At 44.8% G+C, this 20,230-nt stretch overlaps 1 protein-coding gene across 2 annotated transcripts in view; it reads right to left on the bottom strand.

The window, feature by feature from the left end:
• FBLN5 (fibulin 5) overlaps positions 1 to 20,230 on the bottom strand; it is a 111,961-nt gene that overhangs the window by 8,857 nt on the left and 82,874 nt on the right. For both annotated transcript variants that reach the window (XM_084840603.1, XM_084840611.1), the window contains exons 7-9: positions 9,485 to 9,604; positions 1,424 to 1,543; positions 64 to 190 (exon numbers count right to left, since the gene is read on the bottom strand). In XM_084840603.1, the coding sequence (XP_084696729.1) occupies positions 64 to 190; positions 1,424 to 1,543; positions 9,485 to 9,604 (367 nt within the window). The remainder of the gene's footprint in view (positions 1 to 63; positions 191 to 1,423; positions 1,544 to 9,484; positions 9,605 to 20,230) is intronic.

Below are 20,230 nucleotides of genomic sequence, written 5' to 3'. Positions count from 1 at the left end.
AAGTGTCTAAATGCCCCATGAAGAAGATGATCGCCCTCATGCTTTCACTAACATATTACTCACTTTTCATTGATCAGGATGTAAGGATCCTCACATCTTACTGGGTCTAGGCATTTGAATCCTCCTTGGAAATTGAAACACGTTTGCTGCAAGCTACAAGTGTGGTTCCCAACCTCGCATTCATTAATATCTAAAATTAAAAAGGTTAAAAAATATTGGTGTATTTTAATAAAATGCTAAGCACGTTTTTTTTCAGTTAAAGTAGCATAGAAAACTATTAATATAAATTAAACCTCAAGAATCCTGCAAGATACCTCCCTGAGTTGAATGCCCAGTATGGTGTAGCAGTTAGAGCACTGAATCTAGACCAGGGAGACCTGGGTTTGAATCCCCACTCACCATGAAGCTCACTGGGAATGCTGGTGATAGCTGATGCATAATGATTGCTGGTTCATACTTATAAGACTGATTTCCTGGTTCATTCTATGTTATTGTATAAGTGTACACACAACTGTGTCGAGAGAAAATTGAGTGTGAACCAGGATGTACATATAGTGAGCCAGCAGCCACCTCCCTCATTGATGCTGCACTTTCTGTCACAAGGTTTACACTAACCATTCTCCCTCTGGACATGTACTCACATGTACAATCGACTGGTTGGAAGACTTAAACCTATGCTTAGTTAAGACTTGACTTATCTGCACAGACTGCATTTCTTCTTAGACAAGGAAAGAAAGAATTACTGCTCTTGACCTCTTATTAAGTGGGATCTTAGAAACAGAAAATTTAGGAACTTCTGGTATATAAGCCCACATAGATATTTAAATATGAACAGGTTAAGCTTGTATTTATGCCCACCTTAAATCCAGGGGGAATAAACTATGCAATGCAACAGTTTAGTTCTGCCAATGGTAAGTCAGTCGACGCTTTTTTCCAATTATACTCACCAGAGGGAAATACTCATAGATCCACACAGAAGAACAGAGTTCTAGATTTGAAACATAGTTACTTGGTAAAGTATTTTAATGAGTTCATGGCTGCCCAAACTTCAGCAATAAAAAAAGAATGTGTTTAGTATGGACTCAACTTTCTCTATTGAGGTCATTGGGAGATTTGGCACTTATTTCATCATGGGAGTAGAAAAGGGGAGTAGCATGGGACCTATTGTGTAACCTTTAACTGCACTGGAGAATGGTTGCTTAGGCCAGAAAACCAGTTAATTTTAATTACATAGTTAAGTGCTCAGCAGTGTTTCACAATAGCTTCCAACATGTAGTTCTTACAATAGAAATTGTAACATTGCTTAGATTTTACATTGCAAAGTCTGATAATCTTTTGCTTCATTAATATTTTTTCCCCAGAAAAATGGCTATTATGTCTTCTGTTTGTTTGTTTTTAAATCACAACTGGTAAATACTCTTACCCTGACAACGGGTGTCATCAAGAAGAACATAGCCAGCAGGGCAGAAGCAGTAGTAACTGCCTGGCTGATTAACACATTCATGCTGGCAAAGAAAGCTCGAGTAGCTGCATTCATCCATATCTGCAAATTTAGAATGATAAAGAGTTAGCACAGTTCATTCACGATAGGTTCTCTGTATAAGGTTTCGCTCTTTGCTGTGGGTTACGGATAAGGATACTCACTTTGTGAGAAGACCTTCGGTAGTGGCCACCCTAGGACCAGGAAGCAACAGGACTCCAGAGTTCAACAGGAAACTTTATTAAACTACAGCAGCAGAACAGCAATGAGCTGTTCACCATCTAGAAGCAACAACATACTGACCCATTCCAGCCACCCAGGGAGGGGAGTAGCTCTAAGGAATCACATGTTTCTTAAAGAGAGGGGCCATATATACCATATCCCCCCTCTTTGGCTGGATGCCATGAAATACTCGCTCTTCAGATTGATCAAACTTCTGAGGTTTGGAGTCAGAGGTTCAAGCACTTAACTCCGATAGAGCCAAGGCTTTACCACTTCCCCATAACATAGTAATTGAATTTGGATGGGAGCTGTACCACTCAACCAGTCCTGGTTTGGGATATTGCTACTTGAGGATTTCTGGATGTTTCTGGGAAGCCAGATGGATGCATAAAATTCTGTGGTACTGAATCTACATCCTGCATAGGTAGGCGATCAGTGGAGCTTTTTGGTGATGCCTCTGATGATGTCAGGGTGAGACAAGCCCAGTCTTGTCTTCTGTTCCTTCGGTAAGTCATTCCACCTGGTGTGTTTACTATAAATGCTTGTGGCTCATCCCTCTCCACAGTGACAGATGCTGGTATCCATCCCTGAGTTGTTTGCATTCAAACCATGCCACCTACATGAAGAGATGGTAAACGGGCAGTTCCTCTATTGCAATGTGACTTCTGTTGCTGTTGGAGCTGGTGAAGTTGTCTGCATACTCCTGATGGTACGGCAGTGATAATGCTTCCGAGGTAGTAGGTAGTGTGCTACTTAAGAGCCATCCCATCAGTAACTGAGCTGGAGCAAAGGAGAGAATTGTAACTGGACTGCTTTCATCTTCGCCACAACAGTGGTGGCTGATTTATCTGCAAGCTGAAGAACTTCTGGATACTTAGAGTAATAGTCTGTTATTGGCAAATACAAGCATGTTTTGAGTTCGAAAATATCAGCTGCAACTTTCAACCAAGGAAGATCAGGGATCTCATGCAGCAGCATTGGTTCTCACTGATTGTTTGGCTACAGAGAGTGACGTTGGGGGCAACTGCCCACCCACTGCTCTATGTGGGCACTCACGTTAGGCCAGTACATAAGAGGTTGGCTCTGGCTGTGGTCCTTTGAACTCCTTGAGGAGGTAGGTGCAGCAGCTTTAGCATGAAATTTTGTGCACCTTGAGCGATAATAATCTTTGTTCTGATCGTCAGCAATTCATTTTCAATTTGAATTTGATCTTTCAAAGGCACCAGTAGGCCATTAGTTCTGGCTTCAGTTGCTTCCATCTCTAGGGCCATCTATTTAGTTGTTGGGCTTTAAGGCTCAGAAGGATGGGGTCAGGACTGGTGTGACACTGCAGTTGCTGGAGCATTTGGCCACCGATTGGTTCTGTTTCTGTGAGGCCATAGATTACCTGGAGCCAGGAAATAGGCCAAGCCCCTCAAAAACATCAGGATATGAACTCACAAGATCATCCTGGAAGTCAAGGGAGATTTGGAAGTTATTCCATGCACTTTATGAGATCCAGGTCAATACAGGCTGGCCTACCCAACAGGGGTGGTTCATCATCCCCTGTGATGTAGAAAGTCAAATTAGCTTCACGTGAGCTGGTTGTGCACTGAACTGTGATTGCACCGTTGCGCTTGATTCTGCCCCCTCCCAAAGCAACTAGAATCACATCTGCTGGTGGTCTCATCACACTCACTCTCTGGCAAGGATGAGGCTATGCCTTCAGGTATGGTGTTTGCTTCTGCCCCACTGTCTAGTTTGCAAGTCACTGGAACTCCAGCTATATTAATTTCACTGAACCACGGCTGTGAGTTGCTTTCAGTACCTTTCGATGCATTTAGCATGCCCACAAACAAGGATTTCAGGCATTTTTCTTCCTGGGCTACAGGGAGCTTACTTCTGCACATTTTTGCAAAATGATTTCTGCCATTACAATTGTGGCAAGTAGCTCCAAAAGCAGGGCAAATTTTAGATTTGTGTGTGTAACCACACGTCTTGAAGATGTGGCCCGGTGCAGCAGATGCTTTGTCTCTAGGGGCCGCCAGGTGTGTAGAGGCCTTGGCTTTTTCTCCTGACTGACTGTGTGCTTGCACATGAGTAAGCGCTTGAGCTTTGCAGATGTCTATTGCTTGAGCAAGAGTGAGATCAGGGTGCTGCAGAAGTTTTTCCTTTAGTTTACAATCAGAGATACTAAACATAATTTCGTCCCTTATCGTAGTATCCTCTGCAGTGCCAAATTCACAGTCCTAGGCTTTGCATCTTAACTGTGTAACAAAGATATCTATCCTTTTGCTTCATTAAATTTAAGTTGCCAAAACTTGTAGTGTTCAAACACAGGATTTTTCCTGGGCTCATAATACTGTTTAAAAGCTTGTAGGGCTTCAGCTAAAGTTTCGTTGGTTGGATCTGCATATACATTTTGCATGTTATTATAGATCTCTAATGCTTTATCACCAATGCAGTGCAGGAGAATTGCTATTTTATGGTCTTCTGGTTTGCTGTTTGCATTGGATACTGTAAGGTAGATAAGAAGCTTTTGTCTCATCTTCTCCAGTTTTCTCCCAAATTCCCAGTCAAGCTCAGTTCAGGCGGAGGCTTGAAAGAAAGCATGCATCTTGCAAAGCCTAGCAAATTACAGGTTCCTGGGCAAATCCTTCTGGTTTGTTAAAGGTGCAATCCCACTTCTTACACCATGTAAGGATTTCCTCTTTGCTGTGGGATATGGATAATGATACTAACTTTGTGAGAAGGCCTTTGGTAGTGGTTGCCCTAAGACCAGGAAGCAACAGGACTCCAGAGTTCAGCAGGAAACTTTATTAAACTACAGCAGCAGAAGGCACGCCTGGTGGGAACACAGGAGAGGGCCTTCTCGGTGGCTGCCCCAAGGCTCTGGAACTCCTTTCCCAGGGAGGCGAGAGCGGCACCCTCCTTGATATGTTTTCACAGGCATGCAAAAACTTTTTTGTTCCAGCAGGCCTTTGGGGATAACTAGTCTGGACCTGGGAAAATGCGACGTACAGATACCATTTTTGTTGTTCTGGTTGTCTTTTAACGTTTTAATATCTTTATAATTTTAATATTGATGATTTAATTATATTTTTAACTTTTATACAGTTGTATTTATATTTCTATTTATAGGTTTTAATTGTAGCAGTTTTAACGTTGTAAGGCCGCCTTGAGTCCCAGTATTGGGGAAAAGGCGGGATATAAATATAATAATAATACTAATAATAAATAATAATAATAATAAAAAACAGCAAGGAGCTGTTCACCATCTAGAAGCAACAACAGACTGACCCATTCCAGCCACCCAGGGAGGGGAGTAGCTCCAAGGAATCACATGTCTTTTCCAACCCTACTATTCTATGATTCTATGATATATACCACACTCTGATTGTTATTAACCTCTTAGGCAACCTTTATTTCTCAACTTATTATTTTCTACCAGGCCAGTATGCTGCTGCTGCTGCTTGACTCTTTGCGGTTTCCCTTGGGCTTCAGCAGGAGCTGGGCGTATGATATGCTTCCCATGACCCGTATCACAACCCCAGATCAGCCTACATGGACAGCCATTCTTACATGTTCCCCATCATATACCATTTCCAGGATATGTCCATATACCATTTCCAGAGCTGCTTGTCCTATGTGGTAGGTGAAGGCTGCTCTTCTTCCTATACCCTGCCTGCTCATTGGGCAATGAAGCTCCACACATGAACCAATCAGGCTTTGTGTTCTCATCTCTGGGAGCCCACCTGCCTGAAGCGCCCTCTCCTGGATGAAGGATTCTGATGTCCTTCTGTGTCACGCCCCCACTGGATGAATCCTCCTCAGCAGAGAGCTAGAGCTCCCATAGATGAAGAACGCCTCTATGTGAGAAAACCAGGAGGAGCCTGGGCCCTCAGAGGAGAAGGCCGCAGGTCCAACTCCACAAAAGGTGGAGAACTCAGCCTCTGAGGCAGAGGCGGAGCAACCCCCTAGCCCCTGAGAGTGTCGTCATCTCAACTGGCCCTGTGAGGAAGAGCGCCCCTTCACAAAGGAAGGCACCTCATAAGTAAAGGGCTCCTCTTGAGCAAGGCCCTCCTCACAAGTAGGACTTTTGCCAGAGGGCCTGCAATGAGCTGCTGCTGAGCCCTGGGTGGGGCTCTGCAGCTCAGGCTACATAAACCTTCCAGTGTCATGTATTCCTGATCCTGCTTTGTAACTGATCTTTTGTGCTGCTGACCTCTGCGCTCCTGCTTGACTCTGCTCTTTGGGCTATGTATGTATTGGACTGCTTTGCCATACCTCAGACCGTTTCTTGGAACGCTTCTTCTTGACTGGTAACACTGTGTTCTTGACTCTTGCCTATTTACTAACTTGCTATTGGACTTGGGCATCCTGTCCTAGGGTAAACCCTCTCCCCGTATCACAGCTGGCTTGTTTCCATTATAATCATAAACCAATGCAGAGTCACTACAGCTCAGTGCAGGGCTAGGCCAGTAAAAGATTTCACAATATCGGGATGACTAAGCAATCTTCCAAATGTTGATTGAAACCAGATTTAAATGCATTTTATTTGATATATTTTGGGAGAAGATGTACATGAACCTTACATTCTAAGAAGCTCACAGGACCACAGCCATTCTGGTGCAGAGCCAAATGGGGGGAAAAGCCAATCTGTTTTATTCCCTGGTATCTTCTGACAGCAGTGGGAGGGCAAGAGGAGGCCAAGAGCTGCCACCTTCTTTCTCCCTTAGCCTCCTGGAATTAAGCCTGACTAGCAGAAGTTTATTTTCCGGTGACTAAAATAAAAGAACAATAGAAAACCACTCTTCTTATATAAGGTTATTTTTATTGGTATGAGGATACTATGTCAAAGACGCTGTAGTCAAGAGCATCATTTTTAATTAATTCCTTATTCTCCTATTGGGTTGAGGCAAGAAAGACAGTTTAAGAAGCACATTTTTTTAGACTGTAAGGCTATGGGCAAAGCTTGTGTTATTTCTTTTTATATCCCCTAGCAATCTAGGCATAACAACAATAATGTGGGAATTTGGGTTTGGCACCTCAGCATTCTAATCCCAGCACTGTATCTCTTACTTCTCCCTGTAGTCCCTGCAAATACCAAATGAAGTCAGATTCTGGACAAAGGAACATGTAATGAATAGTTATTTAGTGCCAGATTAAGAAAACTAATGGCCTGATCCTCAGACAATGTGCCACACATAAGCGTTTAGGATAGGCTGTACTAATTATTGAGTCAGCACATCACTGAAAAAGCGCTACTGTGGGGAGGTTACAACCAAGACAGAATGCAGATGGACCTTCTAAAATATTGGGTCTGAAGTATTGTTATCCTTTTAAAAATGCCTAAGAGGCGCTACCCTGTCCCCATCAGTGCATACCATATGTTCTTTTTACTGTCAGCCACAATGTTTCATCTGCTTATGGTAAATGAAATCACAGGAAAAAAAACAAAATATTTTCAAGATTTTTTTTTCCCTACAGCTTGAGTGGACTCTCTCATTCAACTAGACACAGGGGACCTTTTCAGAACACAGAGTTAACTAATCATTTTCAAATTAAACCAAATGCTTAAAGTGCTAACATTGAAACAGGCACAAAAGCACTAGTTACGGTCATATAACTCTGAGCACATTTGTTTGCGAGTATGCTGTATTGAAATCAATGGGGCTTACTTCTAAATAAGTTTCATTGAAGAGTCAAGTGCAAATCCATACATTTCTCGACTTCAGCAAAGCTTTTGAAAAAGTGCCCCATGATATCCTGATGAGCAAACTAGCTAAGTGTGGGCTAGTTGAAACAACTATCAGGTGTATCCACAGTTGGCTACAGAATTGGACTCAAAGAGTGCTTATCAATGGGATCTTCTCAAACTGGGGAGAGGTAACGAGTGGGGTACCGCAGGGCTCAGTCCTGGGCCCAGTGCTCTTCAACATTTTTATTAATGACTTGGAGGAGGAGGTGCAGGGAATGCTGATCAAATTTGCAGATGACACAAAATTGGGCGGGTTAGTTAATACCCTGAAAGACAGAAACAAAATTCAAAGTGATCTTGATAGACTGGAGCGCTGGGCAGAAAACAACAGAATTACATTTAATAGGGAAAAATGCCAAGTTCTGCACCTAGGAAAAAGAAACCAAATGTACAGTTACAAGATGGGGGATACTTGGCTCAACAATACTACAAGCGAGAAGGATCTTGAAATTGTGGTAGATCACAAGCTGAATATGAGCCAACAATGTGAAGTGGCTGCAAAAAAGGCAAATGCTATTTTGGGCTGCATTAATAGAAGCATAGCTTCCAAATCCCGGGAAGTACTAGTTCCCCTCTACTCAGCACTGCTTAGGCCTCATCTGGAGTACTGTGTCCAGGTCTGGGCACCACATTTTAAGAAGGATGCAGACAAACTGGAGAGGGTTCAGAGGAGGGCAGCGAAGATGATGGAAACGAAGCCCTATGAGGAGAGACTGAAAGAACTGGGCATGTTTAGCCTTGAGAAGAGAAGACTGAAGGGAGATATGATGGCGCTCTTCAAGTACTTGAAAGGTTGTCACAGAGAGGAAGGCCAAGATCTCTTCTCTTATCATCCCAGAGAGCAGGACATGGAATAATGGGCTCAAGTGATAGGAAGCCAGATTCCGGCTGAACATCAGGAAAAACGTCCTGTCAGAGCAATATAACAATGGAACCAATTACCTAGGGAGGGTGGAGGCTCTCCCACACTGGACACATTCAAGATGAAGCTGGACAGCCATCTGTCAGGGATGCTTTGACTTAGATTCCTGCATTGAGCAATGGGTTGGACTCGATGATCTTATAGGACCTTTCCAACCCTACTATTCTATGATTCATTTCTGTTCAAGATTGAAGAAAAAGTATGCTTTCTTCATGTATTTATTATTGCTATTCGATATACAGAACATGTCCACTTGGCTCATTTCTCAAACATAATATTTTAGTTTCTGACTGTGTACCTCTTGAGCAGGGGTAGGCAACGTGGCAGCCACAGGCACCAATGTACCTCCAGATGCCTTTCTTGGCCAGCTGGTTGGCTGCTGTGTGAACAGAATGCTGGACTAGATGGACCCTTGGTCTGATCAAGCATGGCTCTTCTTATGTTCTTATGTAAGATGCCTTACCCCTCCCACTTAAAAAAAAAAAATAACCAATTTTCTTATCGATAGCTGGGATGACTTCAAAGCAAAGTGGGGGGTCTCCCGCAGCTGCCATCTTCATTTCCTATGAATGCCTCCGGGCTACACAGGGACTAGCCATTGTGACTAGCCTCACCTCCCATGGCAACCATTTTGTGGTGGTGCCCAGGACAGTTTCTCAAATTTCCAAATATGCTCACAGGCCACAAACGTTGCCTACCCCTGTTGAGGCTTTGGTTACCTCTAAGCTGTTTGCCAGAGTCACTGCACCTTTCTAATACTGTTGCTGTGGCTACCACCATCTTGAATCACATTGCACATTTGCAATAGCACAACAGTAGTTATGCAGCAAAATTCAAGATGGCTGTCCTACAATATTGCCTCTGTTGACATTTGTTTAAAAGATTAATATATCTGTGCTCCTTGATCAGGTTGCCACTGCTAGAAAATGTCATCCCTCCTGTTTTGGCCACTTCCTAGTTGTTACAGGATTGTAGGATTAGGTGTTCTTATTAATCTCCTAGTTGCATAACTCTTACCTTCCATGTGATGGTAATGAGGAAAAAGGATGAGTACATAGGGAGAAATTGATTCCACGCCCCCTGCCCCCAAAGCCAAGATACAACCACAGGTTCTACTTACCAGTACAACTAATGCCATCACTCTCCAATTCATAGCCAGGGTCACAGCGGCACAGAAATGAGCCATAGGTGTTAACACAGTTTTGCACACAGGGGTTGGTAGTTGTACATTCATTCACATCTGTGGAAAACCAATCCTTACAGTATTAATGACTTCTCAAGGCTCTGGTTTCTCAATGCTCATAACAATGAAAAAGTATTTTTAAAAGTTAAGACTTCAATCCCAACTTGTTTTAGAATTTTGAAGAGGATTTTTTTTTTTTTTAACACAGAAAGGCAATAACTAGAATTCCCCCTCTTTCCCCCACAAACCCACAGCCCTTGGTGGGAATATACCAGTAGGGTATTTAAACTTAAATTACTCAGCAGGGTAATTAAAGTTTAGATGACTTTAAATCGCTATAATCGCTTACTGCTGAAGAAAACCTCCTTTCTGGTCTTTCTGAGGTTCTCCTTTGTGTGGTCTTTTCCTGCAGCTCAGCTGATCAGCTGGGCTCCAGGGAAAAGTGGGTGGGTGGCCTATAGCCAAGGGCTGCATTCCCTTGGCTTAGGGGAAAAGAGTGATATTTCAAGTGTATTTGGCACAACATTTTTATGGCCCTGTTGGTCAAAAATTACAGTGTGAATAATTGCCAGAAGCCCACTGGAAGCCAGTGAAGATTTGGTAGGATGTGTGAATAGCACTGAATAGAAATTGCTCCATTTATAATACGTCATTAATATGTACAATTTTGATTATTATACAGGGCATCCAGATTATACCCCCTGGGATAACTTGTTCAGGTGACCTGAGGGCTGTCACGTGGGACTCTAACCAGCTCTGGCCTAAGAGAAGGGGAGCCACCAAAAGACCAGCCACAGCATCAATAGACAAGTGCTGGTCAGGTGATACTTTGTGGCCCCTATGAAAATTTCTGGGTCAGGGTTGCTCACTGGTCTGAAAAAAAACGTTATCGTTATCTAACTTGTTGGCTACAGACCACTTTTGCCTTGCACCATCTCTGGCTTTATCCCCTTGCCCTCAACAGTACTGGAACTGGTCTGGTACAGAACATAGGAAGCTGCTTTATACTAAGTCTGTTTGTCCATCTAGCCCAGAATTGTCTAACTGGCAGTCATTCTCCAGAGTTTCAGGCACAGCCTGGTCTTCCTAACCACCTACTACCTGCAATCCTTTAAAGTGGGGAAACCAGAAATTGATCAAAAAAGCTTCTGCATGCAAAGCATGTGCTCTACCACTAAGCTCTGGTCCATCCCCTAAGATGTTGGACTTATGGCACACAGCAAATAATAAAACCAACGCCAATCCTTTGCCTCCAAAAGATGTTGCAATCTTCATTTGTGGGAGATGTGCAAGTCATAGTTCAGACAGAAAAGGAGGGAAGGACATGTGTGAGCCACTTTTGTATGTAAAGTGATGCATGTTGGGGCAAAAAAACCCAACTTCAAGTATAACCTGATGGGGTCTGAGCTCGCCATGACTAATCAAGAAAGAGATCTTGGGGCTGTTGTGGACAGCTCAATGAAAATGTCAGCCCAGTGTGCAGCTGCTGTAAAAATAAAAAAGGCAAACTCCATGTTAGGCATAATTAGAAAAGGAACTGAGAATAAAACTGACAATATCATACTGCCTTTATACAAGTCTATGGTGTGACCACACTTGGAATACTATATACAGTTCTGGTCACCACACCTAAAAAAAGGATACTGTAGCGTCGGAAAAAGCTGCAGAAAGGGCAACTAAAATGATCAAAAGGCTGCAGCATCTCCCCTATGAGTTGAAGGTTACAACAGCTGGGATGGTTTAGCTTGGAAAAAAAGAGGGTAAGGGGGAATACATGATAGAGGTGTACAAAATTATGCAAGATGTGGAGAAAGTGGATAGGGAGATATTTTTCTCCCTTTCCCATAATACTAGGGGGTCATCCCATGAAGCTGTTTGGTGGGAGATTCAGGACAGACAAAAGGAAGTCCTTCTTCACAAAGCACATAGTTAAACTGTGGAATTCACTTCCACAAGAGGCAGCGATGGCAACTAATTTGGATGGCTTTTAATGGGCATTGGACAAATTTCATGGAAGATAGGGCTATCAATAGCTACTACTATCAGAGGCAGTATGCCCATGTGCACCAGTTGCTGGGGAACATGGGTAGGGGGTGGGTGCTGTTGTATTTGTGTCTTACTTGTGGGTTTCCCATGGGCAGCAGTTTGGCCACACTATGAACAAAATGCTGGACTAGATGGACCCTTGGGCTGATACAGCATGGCTCTTATGTTCTTAATGGCACTACTTTATAGAAAGTAGGAATTACTCCAGCTTTACTGTGCCCATACTGAGTGATTCCAGTTGAATGGCTTCTAATACTACCAATTAGAAGACATGGTAAGGGTTTGTCTTTTCTCTTTTTTCTACCTTAACGGATTGTCTGTGGAAAGAAAAACCAGTAGGAAAACACAGGAGTGTTACAAATGGAAGATGATGATGTCCCGTAAAGTTCTATGAATGAGGAAGCATGATTTCACAATAAAACCCTTGTTTGGAAGCACCCACTTACTCTGTCTATCAGGCCAGAGTTAAGTGTTCTGCCATGGGAGTCACAGAAAAACCACCACCACTTACCTACCATAATCCTCAATAGACAACAAGGGATGGTATACCCCAGACGCTAACACACAAACAAGGATTCATTGCCAGAGAAGTTAAATTTACCACTGTGACATCTTGAAAAGATTCCACATAGTTGGGTTTAGACCAATATGGCAAACAAAAGTGTATCCTGCAGGTGCTTCCTTGTTTATCTACTAATTTCAAGATTCCAACTGTTTTAATCATAACAAAACCTGGCCAAAAGCAGCAGGATGAAATGAGGGGGAAAGGGCAATGTATGAAGGCCTGTGACTGCAATGAACTGTAGATGTAATGCTTAAGGTCACTTTTAATGGGGATATTGCTAGGATTTTTTTTCACCTTCAGGATGAGACAGCTTTGATGATTTTGCAGCTGAAGAACCAAAACAAGGAATTTCATCTCAACATAAAAATCACAATAGTCTGTATGTAGCAAAATGCAGATATATGTATTTAAGGCTGCATGTATTCTGTGAACACACCACATAAGTGGACAAACTGGTATTGGGTGCAAGTTTCTCCTAAAGAACTCCAGCAATTGTTTCAGCTATTAAGGGCACAATCCTATACATGTTTAGACAGAAATAAGTCCTACAACTCCCAGCATACCCCTGCCAGCATGGCATGCACAATATTGTGCCCTAAGTCTCAAAAGTGTGAGCAATGCATAGAAAGATCTCAGGTGAATGTGTATGTCTGTGTGTATGCAGGCCCAGCATCAGAATATGGCATACCTGGGCAGCTGCTGGGGCCCATGCACTTTGGCAGGGCCCATGGTTGCTACCTGCCTTGGAGCCTCTTTTTTTGGGGGGGGCAGCAGCAGGTGGTTTGGCGCTACCATTTTAATTTCCCACACTGCCTCCAACATAGTGTGACTCCGGGGAATTGTGGGAAATCACAATTCCGACCCACCTGGTGCTAGCTGCCGAAGCTCACCGAAGTAGGAAGAGGCCCACCAGAGGGCACTTTGCTAAGAGCCAATCTGGAGTTGCCCATGTATGAGCAGAATTTCCAGTGGTCAGGCAGCAGGGGTGGAGGAGGGGCTTCAATGTCACAATTAATTATTTTCCCCTTGTTTTGCATGCGTTTGTTAGAAATGTTGCTAAAGGCTCTCTTCACACCTTGGTTTTTTAGCAGGATCTGTCAAGGGCTCCTTTTTTATTTATTTATTTATTTCATTTCATTTCTATACTGCCCAATAGCCGAAGCTCTCTGGGTGGTTCACAAAAATTAAAACCAAACAACACACAATAAAACAATTTAAAATATATAGAACATTAAAACCACAATATAACAATACAACCACAATAAAACCTAGCAGCAGTGCAGGAGTTTAAAATACAGATTTAAAACAGCAAAGATAAAAATTTAGAAAGCTAAAATGCTAAAATGCCTGGGAAAATAAAAAGGTCTTCACCTGGCGCCGAAAGGAATACAATGTAGGCGCCAGACGAATCTCACTAGGGAGCTCATTCCAGAGCCGGGGTGCCACAACAGAAAAAGCCCTCCTCCTAGTAGCCACCTGCCTCACTTCCTTTGGCAGGGGCTCACGGAGAAGGGCCGCTGATGATGATCTTAAGGTCCGGGCAGGCACATATGGGAGGAGGCGATCCTTCAGGTAACCTGGCCCCAAGCCGTTAAGGGCTTTGAATGTTAACATCAGCACTTTGAATCGGGCCCGGAAATGGACTGGCAGCCAGTGCAGCTGGAAAAGTACTGGCGTAATATGAGCTCGCAGGCCAGTCCCTGTTAACAATCTTGCTGCCCTATTTTGGACCAGCTGAAGTTTCCGGACCGTTTTCAAAGGCAGCCCCACGTATAATGCATTGCAGTAATCCAGACGAGAAGTTATCAGAGCATGGATCACTGTAGCTAGGCTATCTCTGTCCAGATAAGGGCGTAGTTGGTATACCAGCCTAAGCTGATAAAAAGTGCTCCGTGCCACTGAGTTCACCTGTGCCTAAAGTGACAGTTCTGGATCCAAGAGTACCCCCAAACTACGAACCTGATCCTTTAGGGGGAGTGCAACCCCCTCCAGAACAGGTTGAATATCACCTAGCCGGGCAGACGAACCACCCACTAACAGTACCTCCGTCTTGTCTGGATTGAGTTTCAGTTTATTAGCCCTCATCCAGTCCATTACCGTGCCCAGGCACTGATTCAGAACAGCCACTGCCTCACCTGGTTTTGGTGAGAAAGAGAGGTAGAGCTGGGTGTCATCTGCATATTGATGGCACCTCAGCCCACACCTCCGGATAACCTCCCCCAGCGGTTTCATGTAGATGTTAAACAGCATGGGGGATAAAATAGAGCCCTGTGGAACCCCATGGCACAATTGCCATGGCACAGAGCAATAATCCCCCAGCACCACCTTCTGGAATCGGCCATCCAAGTAGGAGCGGAATCACTGTGGTGCAGTGCCTCCAACTCCTAACCCAGACAACCTATCCAGAAGGATACCATGGTCGATGGTATCGAAAGCCGCTGAGAGGTCCAGGAGAATCAACAGGGTCGCACTCCCCCTGTCCCTCTCCCGGCAGAGGTCATCCCACAGGGCGACCAAGGCAGTTTCCGTTCCAAAACTAGGCCTGAAGCCCGATTGAAATGGATCTAGATAATCCGTTTCATTCAAGAGTGCCTGGAGCTGTCCTACAACCACCCGCTCAAGCACCTTGCCCAGGAAGGGGATGTTGGCCACTGGCCTATAATTGTTAACATCCTCTGGGTCCAGGTTAGGCTTTTTCAGGAGTGGTCTAATAACTGCCTCTTTTAAAGCGGCAGGCACCACTCCCTCTCTCAAGGAGGAATTTACAACCTCCTGGACCCAGCCGGACAACCCCTCCTTGTTTGATTTAATAAGCCATGAAGGGCAAGGGTCAAGCACACAAGTGGTCGATCGGACTTGGAGGCCTCTCTCAGTCTAATCCAGTAGCCAAGTCCAGACATAGACAAAGGGATTCTTTTCAAAGCTTTATTCCTCTTTTACAACTTAACAACTCTACTGTTAGCAACTAGATATGAGCAGCAGAGTACCTATGCCCTAAGTTGGAACAGTTGGTCCCCGTTTGAAGAAGAATCACTGGCAGACCCTGAACTTATGGGCTAGGGAGAGTCCCTCCCCTTTTCCTTTGGATCCTCTGGGCGCAACCGTTGTTTGTGTGCCAACCGGGCACTATGCCTCCTTTCCGCGCCCTCCATTTGGCGCTGCTCCCTGCATCAGTGTCACGTGTCCAGCAAGTCTTCTTCCCGCGCTCTCTCACTCCCGGGACTGCTATCTATGCTAGGAATGCCGATGGGAGGAATCTCTGTCAGCTGTTGGCCCAGGGAAGGATGAGCGCGCTCCTCTCCCAGGAGCGGCTCCTCTTCCTCAGAATCAGAACTACTCTGGGATTCTATGGGCTCAGTGTCCACCCTGACAGGATCATTCTTCTTTAATCACTGGTTTTCACGGGAGCTTTAAACGATGCTACTGCTCTCCTGCTGCTATCTCTCAACTTCCCCTCCCTCTTCCCGTGTTATCTGAGAATGGGGGAAACCCAGCATTTTCTGTGCTTGTGATTGAAATAGTCATTTCAATCGCAAGCACAGAAAATGGCCTCTCCAGGAAATTCCTGACTTGTGTGGAAGATAACGAGAGAAGGAGTCCAAGATGGGTGGGAGCTTTTAAAAAAGGAAATTCTCAAGGCACAATTACAAACCATTCCAACAAGAAGAAAAGGAGGAAGACAACAGAAGAAGCCAGTGTGGCTTCACAAAAAGCTTAGGGATGACCTGAAAACAAAAAAGAACTGGAAAGAAGGTCAAGCAACAAAGGAAGAGTACAGGCAGGTAGCACAGAATTGCAGGGGTGGCGTCAGGAAGGCTAAAGCTGAGAATGAGCTGAGGTTAGTGAGGGATGCTAAAAGCAACAAAAAGGCTTTCTTCAGCTACGTTTACAGTAAAAGACAGAGGAAAGAAATGGTTGTTCAGCTATTAAATAAGGATGGCAAAATGATAACAGATGACAAAGAAAAGGCAGAGGTGCTCAATTCCTACTTTGGCTCAGTCTTCTCCCAAAAGAGGGTCTATGACCCCCCTGGCAAAGGTGAAGTACAGGCTGAAGGGGCAGGATTGCAGCTTGAGATCGATATGGTCAAGGAACACCTAATTACTTTGAATGAGTTCAAATCTCCAGGAACAGATGAACTGCATCCTAGAGTAATAAAGGAACTGGCAGAAGAACTCTCAGAACCACTGTCTATTATCTTTGAGAAATCATGGAGGACAGGTGAAGTGCCAGATGACTGGAGGAGGGCTAATGTTGTCACTGTCTTCAAAAATGGTAAAAAGGAGGAACCTGGGAACTACAGACCAGTCAGTCTGACATCAATCCCTGGGAAAATTCTAAAGCAGATTATAAAGCAATCCATCTGTAAGCACCTTGAAAACAAAGCAGTGATTACTCAAAGCCAACATAGATTTGTCAAGAACAAATTCTGCCAGACAAATCTGATCTCATTTTTTGATCAAGTAACCTCCCTTGTGGACTGTGGGAATGCTGTGGACATAATATACCTCAACTTCAGCAAAGCTTTCGACAAAGTGCCCCATGATATCCTGATGAGCAAACTAGCTCAAAGTGGGCTAGATGAAACAATAATCCAGTGGATCCACAGTTGGCTACAGAATCGGACTCAAAGAGTGCTTATCAATGGGATCTTCTCAAACTGGGGAGAGGTAATAAGCAGGGTACCGCAGGGCTCAGTCCTGGGCCCAGTGCTCTTCAACATTTGTATTAATGACTTGGAGGAGGAGGTGCAGGGAATGCTGACAAAATTTGCGGATGACACAAAATTGGGCAGGATAGCTAATACTTTGGAAGACAGAAACAAAATTCAAAGTGATCTTGATAGACTGGAGCAAAACAACAGAATTAAATTTAATAGGGATAAATGCCAAGTTCTGCACCTAGGAAAAAGAAACCAAGTGCACAGTTACAAGATGGGGGAAATGTGGCTCAACAACACTACAAGCGAGAAGGATCTTGGAATTGTTGTTGATCACAAGCTGAATATGAGCCAACAATGTGATGTGGCTGCAAAAAAGGGAAATGCTCTTTGGGGCTGCATTAATAGAAGCATAGCTTCCAAATCATGTGAAGTACTAGTTCCCCTTTACTCAGCACTGGTTAGGCCTCATCTGGAGTACTGTGTGCAGTTTGGGGCACCACACTTTAAGAAGGATGCAGACAAGCTGGAGAGGGTTCAGAGGAGGGCAACAAAGATGATCAGGGGACTGGAAACAAAGCCCTATGAAGAGAGACTGAAAGAACTGGGCATGTTTAGCCTTGAGAAGAGAAGACTGAGGGGAGATATGATAGCGCTCTTCAAGTACTTGAAAAGTTGTCACAGAGAGGAAGGCCAGGATCTCTTCTTGATCATCCCAGACTGCAGGACACAGAATAAGGGGCTCAAGTGACAGGAAGCCAGATTCCGGCTGAACATCAGGAAAAACTGTCAGGAGTGCCCTTGCTGTCTTCTGAAATTCTCAAGTAGCCAGAATTGACACACAGATGGTAGGGCTTTTTTCCAAGGCTTTATTTCCATTCAAGCTAATGACGCTTACAGATGCTAATTGCAGGAGCCTAATGAGGGAAACTTAAGAGAGCTGCCTACTTGGGGTTCCAGCCTTAGTGAATCAGTTGATCTCCATTTGGTGGTAAAGGCGGGAAACCTCTGAACTTAAGGCCTAGGAGGCAAAAGTCCACCCTTTCCTGTGGGGCATCGGGGCGCAGCTGTTGACGATGCGCCTAGTGGGCTAAACGCCTCCTCTCAGCACCCTCCATCTCCTGCTTGTCCCTATGCCGGCGCCAAGCGTCCCAAAGCTCCGGATGTCCCTCCCCCTGCCTGCCAGGGTCTCTACCACTCTCAGGAATGTGATTAGGGAGGGGCTGTCTCTCCGGCGGCGCCTCTGAACAGCGCACTGGTTCCTCTCCCACGGTTTCTATCTCTTCCTCAGAATCAGAACTGCTTTGGGGCTCTATGGGCTCCGATCCAACCCTGACAAAAACTTCCTGACTGTCAGAGCAATACGACAATGGAACCAATTACCTAGGGAGGTGGTGGGCTCTCCCACTCTGGAGGCATTCAAGATGAGGCTGGACAGCCATCTGTCAGGGATGGTCTGACTTGGATTCCTGCATTGAGCAGGGGGTTGGACTCGATGGCCTTGTAGGCCCCTTCCAATCCTACTATTCTATGATTTCCCCCCTGTGTATTTCCCCTTTAGTGCTTTGTCCCGCTTTGTGTGGGTGTGTGCTAGGGGGTGTTGCTGGGTGGTGTTGAATAACATTGTCATGACAACAAATTGGGGGTGGGGGGAGGTCACTGACCACGCTTCCAGTGACTGTTTCTGCCTCTCTCCCATTCCACTACAGGCACCTAAACTGTAAAGTGGTTAACCATCCCAAATGGTTCTCTGAGATCCCCCTGAACACCACAATGCTTACTTCTGAGAAAACTCATTGGCTGTAAGGCTTTCTGTTCCTGGGAGTAAGTGACATTGAAATCTGTGTGGCTTGCTTCTGAGTAGGCATGCATAGGAGTTCATCGTAAGTCTACTTAGAGTAGCAGTCTTAAGGTCTCCCATCCCCTTCAATGCATTTACTTGGAACCTCCCCCTCCCATTGACTTCACTGACTGCTTCTTCTCCCTTTTGCTCACCAGAGTGATAGTTCTTTTTCCTTCCAGGGTGGATGGCGGAGTCTCCCTTCTCAGCCACACAAGAGAAAGGCTTGACAGTTAAGATTTCAATACGTATTAAAAGTGCCTTTTCTCCTCCCCTGAATAAATCCATCATGCAGAGCTTGGAATGGTCATTTTAATGGTTTCTTTTTTATGTGTGGAGTTGTTTTAGATAAGGCAGTAATGCTGAGGTGGTTTTCCTTAGTACTCCCTCCCACCTAGCCAACCACTATCTCTTCTCCTAGCCCACCTTGCAGGGTCATTGGGAGGCCAGAATAGGGGGGAAGAGCAACAACGGGGGGTGGGGAGCAAGCCAGGTCTAATTAAGAAGGTGTCCCCTGTGAAGTGGTCACCTGGGGGGAGGCAGGCTGCTAGGGATGGCTTGGTGCATTGACTGTATACAAGTCCGTTTGTGGATTTCTTACTTCTGTAGTTGGGAACCCAGAAATCAGTATACCCTTCAAAATGCAAGCAATATGCTGCATTTAATTCCATCACACACTGACATATTTAGCAGAGAAGGACTAGCAGTGCCAGCAACCTCGGGGTAAGCCACCGAGAAGTCTCTCTCTCCCTCACCACAAAGTTGGAGGAAGGAGGGGACCAGCTCCCATAGCCCACTATCCAGGTCACTAGAAGGGCTTCTAACTTCCTTCCTGCTGTGGAGGAGTGGAGGGATGTGTGGAGCCATCAATCATGTTACAGGAACCCATGATGAGGGGAGGGGGCATGCAGCCAGCAGCCCTGTTCTGTCCTGATTGTTCCATGCAGCTCTGCCTAGCCACAAAAAGGTACAGAGTGGAGGGACGCGCTGAGAGATGCCTGTATAAAGGGCCCGTGTAAATCCCAGAAAGGATCTGGAATCAAAAGGACCGGTTTGTAGTGGGATAAAATGCCAGGTGTGAAGACAGCCAAAGTCATAGAATAGTAGGGTTGGAAGGGGCCTATAAGACCATCGAGTCCAACCCCCTGCTCAATGCAGGAATCCAGGTCAGAGCATCCCTGACAGGTGGCTGTCCAGCCTCATCTTGAATGCCTCCAGTGTGGGAGAGCCCACCACCTCCCTAGATCATTAGTTCCATTGTCATATTGCTCTAACAGTCAGGACGTTTCTCCTGAAGTTCAGCTGGAATCTGGCTTCCTGTAACTTGAGCCCATTATTCTGTGTCCTGCATTCTGGGATGATTGAGAAGAGAGCCTTCCTCTCTGTGACAACCTTTCAAGTTTAGATTATGAATTTGCCTAGCTTGTAACATTAAAACAAATTACAAAGCAAAGTCATTTCTCCGAGAAATTCTTTTACAGTTAAACATAAAGTGAGGTTCTGCACATGAGTGTTCTCCCTTGATGCTGGCACACTTTTGAATTGAGTTGATGGGAGTTTGTCTATTCACAG

Source organism: Heloderma suspectum, chromosome 1, assembly GCF_057233095.1.
Source record: "Heloderma suspectum isolate Gila_16-S chromosome 1, 16-S_ref, whole genome shotgun sequence".
Lineage (NCBI taxonomy): Eukaryota > Metazoa > Chordata > Lepidosauria > Squamata > Helodermatidae > Heloderma > Heloderma suspectum.
This window is presented reverse-complemented; position numbering and strand designations above follow the sequence as displayed.